Below are 13,502 nucleotides of genomic sequence, written 5' to 3'. Positions count from 1 at the left end.
CGAAGATCATTTATGAATTCACTGTCTTCTGAAGATAAAAACGTAGAGGGTTTATCAAAAAATTACATTTAAATACATTTTTTGGCAAAAACATTGCAATGTGGTCCATATTCGTCGATCTAGTGAGCATCAATGCACGCTGGTTTTTCTCAGAGACTTCTGGGAATTTTCTAGGGCACTGGATTTTGGAATTGTAGATTCAGACAGCAATCCAAAATGGCGAACTATACAGTGCGTATAGTGCACTATTTAGTGAGTAGGGAAGGAATTCTGACACAACCATGGTGTTCACACTGGACAAGCAGGGAGGGGCTTCTTCTTTTTCTTGTGCTACTGTTTACTATCACATGTCCACCGCCTACAGTTGAATGAGGCCTGGTGAAAAATGTCAAAGTGGTGCAAATCTCACAGATCTTACTCTAGACTTTTTCTTTCACAGCTCTATTCCGATATATGAAAGACTTTGCGTCATAGAATTCAAGCCACAATCAAGCCACAATTATTAATTTCTCCTCCATGATCAATTTACACTCCCATGAATTAAAAGGGACGCCATCCAAGTGTCCCTACGTAATCTGAGTCCCTGATTTATCAAAATTCAATCTGATTTAATTTGTAACGCAATGGCCGCGCGTTTGTATGTACAGCTCAAAAGCAATTGTAGAAACTGGCATAACTACACGTTAAATGCGAGAGTTTTGAAGGTGGAAGCCAAAAATACGCATTTACACAGACTTTTCATTGAAATTGTTCACTTGAACGTAGCTCAAGGATAAAGGCAGCAGCTCGTCTTGATGATAAAATGACAGGAAAGATGTCCAAATGGAGAACTCACCTCTCCACTGGAACTGCCGAATCTTTTCAGGTGTTTGATGAACTCTGACCTGGATGTATTTTCCACTGCGATCAGTGACGCACTGCCACTGGTTAGACTGTCAGATACAGCAGGTGAACATGGATGTTGGGTAAAGACGCGGAGCAGTGTGTTGCTGTGAAAGCTGGAGGAACTGCTCACATGGATGTACCTGGTGTTTGGAGCCAGTCCTCGAGGTGCGTGTGAACTCAGACATGGTATGGACATGACGCTGATGCTCAGATACTGGCCCTGCTTGGTTGTCCAGGAAGCCTCACCCTCCCCTTCTGCAAAGAACAACCACAGATTACAGACGGGACACGACATCTGCTCCAAAGTCTAGCTAAAGACAAGAACTCAAGGCTTACCTAAATCTGAGTCCTGCTCCTGGTTTTCATCTTGGCCTCTGATGTAAAAGAAAAACATCTCTAAAATTAAAGAATAATCTAGAAAATGAAACATAATTATATTGATCACTGTAGTATAATCATAGGAAAACTAACAATCAATGATGGCTTTAAAGAAAAAAAGCATCTATACTGCTTATTCAACCAAATAAGAAGAAAAGTTTATATTTTCTAAAAAATATTTTTACATTAAAAAAAACTTGCGATTGATAGCATAACATTAGATATCCTTTAATTGATGTGGACGTCTTTAAAGTTAGTGGAGGCTAAACTCGATTTTTCTGTTGTTCTGAGAGACTTTCAAATTAAAATATCCTAAACTAATCTGTGGCACTCATTTATGCTGTTTTACTGCTACGAGCAGCTTCTGTTTAGTCAGCATTTGGAAACTCATGAAGTCATTTGAATATTGATTTCTTCTTTCCACTCTTTCTTCTCATCTCTCCTAATTCTAAAACATGACGGCTTTTTCTGAGTTTTCTAGAAATAGCTTTAGGGTATAGTGCTGTCGGCGGAGACATGGAAGGTCACAAGATTTTCTTTCCACCTTAAGGTATTGTTTTTTTTGTTGAAAAGGGATCGTAAAAACTTAAAAGTGAGGTGGAACTGATGTTTTTTAAAAAAATGTCATTTTTACCGGAGGTGTAAAAAATAAACCATGCATTTCTGATGGGAAAAATAATACTATTTTATGCTGGTTAGAGTTTTTTTTAAAGAAACGTCGTTAAAATAAATGTATGATTTTTGATTTGATCATCTTTTGGAGTGTTACCATAGTTGGAAAAGCTAAACATGCAAATCTAGTCACCTGCAGACCATTACAACATTAGAAAGGAGTCAGAAGGTTTTTCTCTTACCGATTCCAAAATAAATTCTGACGTGATTTTTTTGCTGGTAAAAATGAAAGCTCACATTCTTCTGGTCTGGAGACGATAGAGAAGGAAAAAGGCATTAACTAAGTGGAAATTCATTAAGTAAGATGCACATTGTGGCTTTTTTATTATATTCTTCTCTTTCACAAACACAAAGTTCATCACCTCAGCTTAGCCAATGTCTTCACCAAAGCATACTCCCGTCTCCTTGACGACGCCATCCATCTCTTCTTCTCTGCCCGGGCTAAGCTTCGCCCGCCAAAACCAAACATGGCAGAGAAACCGAAATGCACCGACTGACCGACAGGTGAGAAGCTGCACATGTCCACCTGCTGCAAGTGACCTGCAAACAAAGAGATGCTTTTCTTACACAAGACCCTTCAAACATGCAATATATGACCATTAAACAGGCCATAAATCACACCGTCACCCTGAGTTAGATTGGTCTGAAAGCCTTTTATCATTTTGCAAACATGCGTCTAAAAGGGAACATACTGTTTGAGAAACCCAAGGTTCTTGACATTAGTATTGAAAATTTAAAAGATAAAAAAAACCTGCAAACAGAGAAAACAAAAAACAATAAATGTAATTTTTTTTAAATTATTAATAATTAAATATAAAACCATCCAATACATTTTTACATTTTTTAATAGAAAAGAAAAATACATAATATGGTGCAATGTTTGTTCCCAATAGGAGTATTTCTAAAAGTAAATACTTTTTCTGTCTGTGCTCATCTTTTTTTACATTTTATTTTAGTGTTGGAAGTTTTCTTAGAGAAGTATAACTAAGTTGGTTAGATATAGCGTTTAGATGCCAATGAGCCTGGAGAACAATTTCAAAGGATCTGAATTTCATTCCCAAAAAATTGGATCCACTTTGGGCAAAATCCAGTCTAAGTGGTTTAGATTTCAAACAGCTGCCAGTTGGACCAGAACAGGCAGTCGCAGCAGAGTCCTCAGTCTCTCATGCAAACGTAGCGAAACGTCCATATAGATAAACAAAAAATGAAACAAACCCAATGAAACCCAAAAACATCAAAGTGCAGTTCAATAGATCACTAAGGTGCAATTTGTAAGCTAACACACAACAAAATCAAGCAAAAAGGAGAGTCTTTTTAATGTGCACGATAAAAATAGACTAAAAAAATGAAGTAAATATGATAAGACTTTCCTGTTTCATTATAAAATAATAAATTCTCACAGATATTTATTAAGTGGTCCCAATGGTCCAGTTTAAGGCACAGGGTCCACACACACACACCCACAAACACACACACACACACACACACACACACACACACACACACACACACACACAGGATGCCATCTGGCAGCATACCTGTTCTTACCTACTGCATTACTGTCTCTCCACCTGGCTGTCTGTCTGACTGCCTGTCTGGCTTTCTGGACAGAATCTGATTTCCTCGCCATATGGCATGTCGTCAGTGTGTTTACATAGCTTACATGGTGCACTTTTTCACTGAGATTGAACCTCCTCCACTGATCCGAGGTCTAACTATAGAACGCCTTCATGAATACATTCAAAAATTATCCAAAGATGTCATGCATTTATTTATCTGTCCCTATTTGAAAATATGTCAAAATTATTTTATTTAATTGTTATATTTAGAATTATTTTCACAATGGAACTGGTATAGAAACTCAGCAAGCAGAATTTTGAGTCGTACTTTTTTCCACTATAGCTGAGTCTTTACAGAAATACTATGAATAAAATCAAAACATATTCAGTTTATTAATTCAAAAAAATCGTTGAACTTTAGGTAATGAATTACAGATGAAAAGTGTAAATAGCTGATTCAAACCTTGCAAAAACTGCATTCATTCTATAAGGAATGCTTATTTCCATATTTAAAATAATAATAATTGTAGTTAGGAAATTACATTTTAATTACATGAGTTAATAGGGTTAATGCTTTTATGTAAATACTAAAAGATATTCCTAATCTTTCTAGTAATCTGCTAGTTCTCTATCCTTCCAGCTCCATGGACAACTAGCAACAGCTAGTCATTAAAGGTATTTAATCCTGCACAAACTATAAACTTTTCATGCTTTTTAAATATACTTTCCAGCAACTGGACATGTATTTTTCCCTGTACAATGTTATGACCTCTTTGCTATCTGCTGTGTTTGTTTGGTTGTCTTGAAGATGTGGGCAGCCCTCTAAAGTTCCCACTTTTGTGTTTTGGTCATTTTCCATACTTTTCATGTCCTTGTTAATTGATTCACTAAATGAAGTTGTTCTATGGCTTCAATAAATACTGTAGTTATATATTTGCCTATTAATACTGATAAAAACAGTGGTGCTCATGAAGTCGCAATCATTCAAATTTGGATCCATTGGTTTAACAAAAGGACACATGACGTGTCACAATCATTTTTAGAAGAAATATTCTACTCTAACATGAGGGCAAGCAGTGCAGTCACAATAAAATGTGTAGAGGTCGACAAAAACACTGCAAGAAGCTGATTGGTTGGCACATTTATAAGAAATAATGGGGGGGCTGAGGTGAATGGGGTGGTGCATTGAGGAGTATGGCAATAAAAACCTGTGATTTGGTGAAACTGATCCTGCTGCTGGACATCTGTCTCTTTAAACTCTGCTCATGGAGTGGACCTGACGGAACATCAGCCAGAGCTCCAGCTTGGACTCTCAGTGTTGTAAACAACACTAAATTACTTAAAAATTAGGCAGAGATGGACTTTCAGAGCATAATAAATAAGTTTACTATGGAAGAAATTCATGGAACACCCAGAAAGGCATTTCCAAAGGCTGGTGCTTTTTTATTTATTTTATAAAATTTAAAATTGTTCTTTTGTTCTCTTTTTAAAGTCTTTTTTTATGTGTTCGGGTTTTATTTAGTAGTTTGCTTTTCTGTTGCTGCTCTACCCTTTGTGCCTTAAGCAAAGCAGGTGTTGGTTAGCAGTTAACCAGCTGTTTCTGTTAGTTAGCCCTCAGTGTGCATTAATCCACAATTTAGTCCTGGTTCTTTACTCTTATGGTCTGCAGTGGTTCACATTTTTGGTTTGTTACGTAAAGTTGATACTTTTTTCTTTTTACAATTTATGATACAGTTTATTTGTCATATTATTAGTTTCTACCATCAGGCTCTGTCCACTGGATTTGGATTTTTACATCCATTCATCTATCCAAATATCCATCTATCTATCCAACTGTCCGTCCGCCCGTCCATCCGTCCATCCATCCATCCCTCCTTCGTTTGAAACCACTGTATTCATGTTCTAAGGTAAGACGATGACAAAGTCCACGCAGCCACTTGAAGGGTTATGGTGGGGAACAACCTGGACAGTTTACCAGTCCACTGCAGAGCCACATAGAGACATAAACCACACACACTCACATGCACACCTGAGTGCAGAATCACCAATGAACCTATGAACAAGCTTTTTGGACTGTGGGAGGAAGCTGGAGCGCCTAGAGAAAACTCACACATGCATGAGGAAAACATGCAAACTCTGCGTAGGTGAGAGCAGGAACCACTACACTACCATACAGCCCACCACTATTCACATTTTGGAAGTAAACAAAAACATGTCAAGGTGAATCCTGAAAAAGGAAGATAAGATAAGATAAGATAAGATAAGATAAGATAAGATAAGATAAGATAAGATAAGATAAGATAAGATAAGATAAGATAAGATAAGATAAGATAAGATAAGATAAGATAAGATAAGATAAGATAAGATAAGATAAGATAAAATAAGAAAGGACTTTATTGATCCCCCAGGGGGAAATTAGGTTGTCACAGCAGCCAAAAACAAGAAAATAGCAGTTGGAAGGGTACAAAAAACAAAGTAGCAATGGGTGAGAATAAAAATAATAATAATACAAGTTGGAAGTAAAAGTACAGGTCATAAATTAACGGATTAAATAAGGTAATAAATAGCAGCAGCGGTTTTCTACAGTCCTAGACTGTGTTGTTGTATAGTCTGACTGCTTTTGGGATGAAGGACCTCCTGTAGCGCTCTTTTTTGCACTGGGGATGCAGCGCTATTAATAAATCTAAGACCAATAAACAGCTAAGTGGATCCAGCTCCCTTGCACTGAAGCACAAGAACAAGTGGGTCAATGATCTCTGACATCATGAACAGGGTTCTCAACGGTAAAACAAAAGCCTAAAATGCATTGGACATATACAAATGAAGTTTATTTCTCCATTTTTTACTAATAAACATTGCAAAAATGGCGTATTGGGTAGGAAAAGGGAAAATTTGGTGGATTGCATACATGGGTCCAACCAACTGCATAAAGAGATTTATTGTAAACAAATTTGAACTCTAATAAAGTAAGTTACTGTGAAATGATAGTGGTTACCCCCACACTACTGAGCAGGCACTTCACTTTTATACATGCAGATGGGGTACTTCAAACACTCAGATAACTGTAGAATCAGAAAAATCAAATTTAAATAGAAAGAATAACTTGTTCCCTAAATTTTCTATTGATCACTCCAGGAATACAAGACTGTAGGAGCTTTAACAGAAGCACATTAGACCCAGAAAAACAAAGTCCACATGCATTAAAAAGTGAATAACATGTAGATCCTGTTCAAGATAGAAAATTTTAAATCTAATTGTCATTTTAGATTCAGAACAGGTTGATCTACTTTCCATATTTCTAATAGATCGATTTCTAAGTATAGATGAAGAACAGAAGGAAAATTACACAAATAGGAAAGCTGTCATTCTACACATAAAGGTTGCCAAGATGACAGTTCACAAGCCGGTTCAATTCCGTTGGTGCAAATAAGATTTACTTAAAAAAATACAAAATAATCTGTGCCCTAAAGCCCAAGAACAAGTGGGTCAATGATCTCTGACATCATCAACAGGGTTCTCAAAGGTAAAACTATTCTTTCTAACACTGTAATCGACCATATGTGTAGAACACGTCATCAAATCAGAAGAAAGGAAAATATGGGTCAGACAGTACCTAGGATGATGTGCAGAGCTGCGGTGACAGGATCTCTTACTCCATGAACAGAACAGGAAACCACATCTGTTGAGCCTGAAAGGGCAACTCAGTGCATGTAACATGGTTTGAAGCAGACTCAATGTGCTGATTCTTCCTAAAAAAATTATTTTTCGTACCAGCTGGTATGATTCCTAATGGTAGGACTGCTTTCACTGGCTTTTCTGGTAAGTTTGCATCTAGCTGAGCTCTGAAGACCAGAGCATGACACAGCTCTGCCACAGATCCATCCCCACCAACACATACTACTCTGGAAGAGACAGAAACATACCAGAATCAGGAAGGGTGGGCATTGCAGGAAAGACACACATTCAAAGTAAAACTCCAAATTCATTCCCTACTCCCTAACAACTAAAAAAAACTATGTGATATATACTGTACATCCTGTTATATACTAGATATGATATATCTACCGAACTGGATTTTAACAGCAATTAGGAAAAATCTCACTACTTTTTTTTAAACGTTAAATATGACGTCACAGATTTCCTAAAGTAAATACCTAATAAACTCAAACATTTTACAAAGACTATTTTTGAATCCACTTTGTTCAGCTGAAGAAAACACGGATGTTTTATAAAAAATAAATACAAGTACATTTTTTTTAATGAAAATCATTCAAACGCACTGCATTGTGGTTTATTTTTGCCAATCTTTGGTGTATCTTTAGTGGTCTAAGCAGTGAGTAATGAAGACATTTGGACACAACCTAGGATTTCTCTGCTCTATCTGCTGTGTTCATGGCTCCACAATTGGTGTTTTTGTTTCCCAGGGATCCATTGCATAATAACAGAACTGTTCTTTTTTATTTATTAGATTAATACTTTCAATCTTTTATTATCAGTTTACCACATAGTCTCAAGTTAAGGTCTCTTTAAAACATCCTCCTCTACACTAAATTACGTTTGATAGTAGATTATTACCATATATTCATGGAATGAGCTTTTAATATTTTGTGAGACCAAATCCAAATATTATCTTAAAAAATGGTCAAATGTATACAATAAGCCATATTGATAAAGCAAGTAATTATGCGAAAAAAAATACAAGCAGAGTAGGGTTGCACGATATGAGGAAAACTCGCGATATGCGTTATTAGTGATTAATATTGCGATAACGATATAATTTGCGGTATATAAACAAATAGCAAAATAACCAAAAACATCATTCCCATTTCATTGCAACAGGTTAAAAATTAAACTCCAAATGACCCTCGTCGACATAGGTGATAAACATCTAAATAACAGGCCTCCATCTGATCGTTTAACAACGTAAAGGCGCCCATCCGATTGGTCAAATGCATAAAGGGATTTATTTGACTCGTTAAATGCCTCAAGCTTGCATGTGATTGTTTTAACACATTTAAGGTTTATGATTTATTGCGATTTTTGCCGTCTTTTGCGATATATTGCAGAGCTGGATATTGCGATAACGATAAATTTGCGGTGTATTGTGCAGGCAAAGCAGAGGCTTAAAAAAATTGGGGCAACGTTGCAATGTTTACAGGTCTGTGTATGGTTCTTTTACTCTTCAAAAAGCTTTTGTTAAAATTCTGTTAGCATTAGCTTAATTTGTGTTATTGTTCTGTTAGCATTACCAGATTAAAGAAGGAAGTTTTATCTTTGTTTTTCATAACTGAGAGATGACCAACCTCCATCTACCTCCTCCTCTTGTGCATGGATTACCTGGACTTCTGGTCACCACAGTGACAGTCAGCCTAATTGGCAAATGTAGGTTTTATCCAAATCCTCACCAAGAGAAACCTCACACACACACACACACACACACACACACACCCACACACACACACACACACACACACACACACAGACAGACACACACACCCCTTTGAACATGCACACAGACTCAGCAACTATCTTAGCAACGCTGAGCTAATCTTTAAGTACATTAAGCTTTATGAGGACTGATCACAAAAGCTGCTTACACACACTCAGACATTCACACATACACACACACACACAACAAAAGATAGAATGAAGAGGTCTGAACAGAGTTCTTGTACTTTCAGCTGCTTTTTTTAATGTAAGCAGAACAGCTTTAGTTTTTTTTTTCTTTTGTTTATCATTGTTGCTCAATCATTCAGCAGTAATTAAAATGAGTAAATTTGTGTGGTGTGTGATATGTGCAGTTGTGTGGTTGTGTGTGAGTGATGTGAGAGTCTGGGTGTGTGTATAAGATCAGTTTGGGTCAGTGTGTTTTAGTGTCAGCCTCTGACAGTAAACTGTTTGACTGCATGGTTCACGTTGGTCTGGTTGTGAGAATGCTTGCTTTGATACATTTAAAAAGTTTCCATTTGATTGGATTTTTTAAGCTCAATGTAGCTTTACTGTGTTGAATGTTTTTATCTATAATTGATTTTACCTTTACACAAAATGCACTACAATTAGCCAGTTTATTCGCCAACTAGCAGTCGTTTTACCTTGTTCTGTTTCCTTTTTTTTTTGCAAATCACAATCTATCTTAAAGAGTGATACAAAAGTGAGATGTTAGCTGTTGAGTTTATGGTTTCTGTTTTTAGCACAATCTCTCTCAAAAATAGGTCTTTTGAAGGGTGAAGGTGTAACGATAAGCAGGTAGAAACCAAAAACATTTTCTCATTTTCCCAGACTGACAGCAGGAAAAAGTGCATTTTTTCAAGAGGTAAGAAAAAAACAAACCCATTATATTCGTCCAGTTTACATTCCTTTATCACTGAGAGAGTGTGGCCCTTCTTCTCAGTTACTGGAGAGACAGACAGGCAGAAAGACAGGACGAAAAGGAAAAAGGAGAGGTGAGCAGATGGAGAGACACTGACATGAGCGCAGATAAAGTGTTCATGCATGTGTGTGGTCAGATGTACACAAGTGTGCGTTCGCTAGCTGCCAAAAAAATTGGGACAACGGATATCACGCCATCTGCTGAGAGGAGCGAGAGGAAGAGGGGAGTAGTAGTTATAAAGAGAGATCAGGAGAAAAACAACAGCATAAAAAAGGAAGAATGGAGGATAAGAAGGATATGAAAAAAGGAGGAGAAAACGGTGAGAGGAGAGGAAGTGGTCTCCCTCTGTCACAACAGATGGACTATGCTCCGCCCCATGTATTAAGTTACCTAGCGACCAAAAACTGCCATTAGCTCTGACCTTTGGACCTCCATACATGAACACCTACACACAGACACACACCCATAGTTCTAATTCAGCTCCTGACGTTAACGGACCAACAACAGGTACACCGATGTTTGCATTTTATCACAATACGCAAAACCAAATAACAACAAAAAGAAAAAAGAAAACACAATATAACAATAAAGTTTAACTAAAAAGAATAGGTAGTTGGGTAGACTGACCTGTAATGTCCGTGCGAATGTCGGCCATCTTGAAAAGAGGAGCGACAGATTCCCTGTAAATGTGCACGGCCTCCTTCTTGTGGCTGCTGGGGTTGATGAAGACTTTCAGATACCTGGGGCGACTGCTGATTCCTGCACCGACACACAGATAGTTGTGGTTCACAGTTATCAAACTGAGCTTTATGAAGGTCAAGAAGAACCAAAATCCTTTGATTTTATCCAGGTTATGTTAGCATCTCCGTGCTTCAAACCCATTCTACAACACTTCACACCAGCTAATTAATTAACATGGACCCGTATGGAGGTTGAACCACACGGGTGCTGGAGGTTTTTGGGTTGTCTGGGGCCTTGAAGAGTTGCAGACAGGTGCCGCCCGCATCTTAGGGGAGCGTAGGCGTGTCTTGCAGTTCTCTTGAGGCTAGTGCAGCCACCTTAAGGGGCATCATGAAAATGGAGCGTATCATTGTCGTGCATGTAGTAAGTGTATCGTGACGTATTTGTAAGGATAGTGTAAGCCGGCGTGTGAGGGGCAAGCTTTTACGTGCGCACATCACTTGAACAGCACTGACAGGCATCTTCCGCAGTGTGCGGGTTGGGTTGAAAAATGTAAAATCTGTACTACATGCGTGCTGCTTAAGTGCTTGCCATGACTAGTCGCCCACAGTCTGAACATTTTGGCTCTACGGGCTCACTGAGTGGTCAACGACCTTAATAATTTGTGCGAGCCACCTTTATGCCCCGTACAGACAGCCAGTATTAAACTGTAAAGGCAGTTGAGATTAATGCATACAATTCATTACAGGTAAATAGGTTGCCTAGCAGATTTTAGGATGAAACACATTGATCAAATGTGTTCTGAATCAAACAGCCACATTTTGTGAAGGAAACCTTTTAGGTAAATCACTTGACTTTCTTTAAATTAAAGAGATTTCTTCTTAGAGTCTTTTTCCTGTTCAGGGACCGACTGTAGAAAATAAGGCCAAACAGTGGGAGTGTGGCTTATGCATTAGGTTACTAATTGGTTTACCAGTTTTCCGTTGGCTTTAATCTTGCTGTTACCTCAGACACTGAATCAACAAGATGCATAGAGCAGAACTAATAAACTCCGTGTCTTGTTCGTTTGTGTTTTGGGAGTTAGATCCAGTCAATTGACATGCATAGGGAACTCTGACGTCAGGTGTGAAATGACCTACATAAAGCCAAACACTTATCACATCACCAAGACACACATCAATGACCAAGAGGGCCATTGAGAAAAGCCACGTCGACCAGAGAACAAACAACTAATATTTACCTACAATTTAGAAAAAAAGGCTTCCTTTTTTGCAGCTTCGTGTATGAACTGTAATCACGTTAGTAGTTTTAGACAAAGTAGTTATTCTGTATTTTAGGTACAGTTTTTTGTTGAGACCAGTGACAGAATTTGTGTTTTCCCCATTATTTTCAGTGAGCATGAAAACTTTGGGGCGTGTTGCTTCTTTGTAGTTTTACGTTAAAAAATATAAATAATTAAAGGGCTTTAAGCTTGCTTGTTAACAGTGACATTAATCACCATTAGATTCAGAGGGGGGCACCGATGTTGACACCAACCACAAAGACCGTGGCATCAGTTTTACATGATCAGCCTTCTATGAACTGTACCTTGTGGGGTATTTGAACATATAATCTTACTTCCATTTTAAACTGTAATACATAGAAAAAAAGCTTACTTGTATAAACTCCCAAATTCTCCCACCCACAGACCCCCCTGTACAGCCCATCATTAGGCAGATTTAGAGACCATATTATGCATCCCAGTAGACTAGCTCAGATCAATACACAGACACAGCAGCTCCATTATCCATCTCATGACTATAATCTGCTCCCAATAGACCACGACCTCGCCCTGTTAATGACCCCACATGCATACACAAAGCGAGACTCCTACCACTGCTCCGCCCCACAGTTCTGGCCAGGTTCTCTGGAGATCCAGCGAGGAGCCACATGACACCCCCCCACACCTCTTTGAATGAACGCTTATGCCCAGAAGAAGCTTCACCACCTACTGTCAACCAAAATAAGACCCTCAAAAGGAAACTTTCCTAATTTATTCAGAGAAACCACAGTAAAAATGCATTTTCCTTGTATTATTACTATTACAAATGAAAAACACTGTTGCGACTCTTCTTTTAGTTTAGTTAGTTACGACCCAGTTAAAGACCTACTTGTCTTTAGAGAGTTCACACAAACTATTTACCTGGCTTTCCCTTCTTTACGGCCATATTGCTGTATGGATGAGATGCAGAAACAACAATAAAACATTTTTTCCTGCTTTTAAAACTCATTGGCACGTCAAAAAGTAAAACTAAAGTTGGAATAAAAATCTTCAAAACTGTCAATGGTTTAACACCAAGCTGTTAACAACAAAGCAGCGGGCTTGCTATAATTCAGTATTAAGAATGCCACAATTCTCCAAACCGTTTGTTATACCACTGAACCGAACTGAGGGGAAAGTTTATTGTTGCATCCCTACTGCATACCATTATGTTTGTGTTTAAACTGTCAAGCATGTGTTGTGTTAAATTTAAGGATTTATTATTTATTGTTTTATTTTATTATTACACCAGGATTAAAATAGCTGAAAGGATTTTCTTTATTTTTTGCTTATTAGTAAATTTTAAAAAAGGAATTTCTTTAGATTTTTTTCGTTGTTTTGTAGTATAAATTAAACTGAAACAAAACCATGACAGAAAAATAAAGAGTTTGAACTGAATCGTGAAGAAAATGTATCATGCATCCCTGACATCCATGAAAGATTGAATCAAGCTTTTAGCTTGTGTTCCTAACAAGGGAACAGCAAATTATTTCCTATAAAAAAAAAGGAAATAATCCATATTAACACACTCGGTGAAGAACATTGTTTGGAGAATCTGTAATTCCCTTTTAACCAACCATGATAGTGACAAATGACAGCTAAAAGAAATACACAAAGATACTTTTATGTGCTGTTTCACTAAAGCAAGTTAAACCGT

The 13,502-nt window shown here is 37.6% G+C and overlaps 1 protein-coding gene across 3 annotated transcripts in view; it reads right to left on the bottom strand.

The window, feature by feature from the left end:
- Positions 1-13,502, bottom strand: part of cerkl (ceramide kinase like) — a 32,452-nt gene that overhangs the window by 5,909 nt on the left and 13,041 nt on the right. For 2 of the 3 annotated variants that reach the window (XM_020712875.2, XM_004081553.4), the window contains exons 4-12: positions 10,492-10,623; positions 9,825-9,888; positions 7,266-7,396; positions 7,108-7,182; positions 2,298-2,475; positions 2,118-2,183; positions 1,222-1,259; positions 1,026-1,140; positions 836-932 (exon numbers count right to left, since the gene is read on the bottom strand). In XM_020712875.2, coding sequence (XP_020568534.1) covers positions 836-932; positions 1,026-1,140; positions 1,222-1,259; positions 2,118-2,183; positions 2,298-2,475; positions 7,108-7,182; positions 7,266-7,396; positions 9,825-9,888; positions 10,492-10,623 — 896 coding nt within the window. The remainder of the gene's footprint in view (positions 1-835; positions 933-1,025; positions 1,141-1,221; positions 1,260-2,117; positions 2,184-2,297; positions 2,476-7,107; positions 7,183-7,265; positions 7,397-9,824; positions 9,889-10,491; positions 10,624-13,502) is intronic. The other variant, XM_020712877.2, reaches the window with a different exon arrangement.

Source organism: Oryzias latipes, chromosome 21, assembly GCF_002234675.1.
Source record: "Oryzias latipes chromosome 21, ASM223467v1".
In the NCBI taxonomy this organism is placed as follows: domain Eukaryota; kingdom Metazoa; phylum Chordata; class Actinopteri; order Beloniformes; family Adrianichthyidae; genus Oryzias; species Oryzias latipes.
Note: the sequence above shows the minus strand (reverse complement) of the source record. Positions and strands in the feature narration are given on the sequence as shown.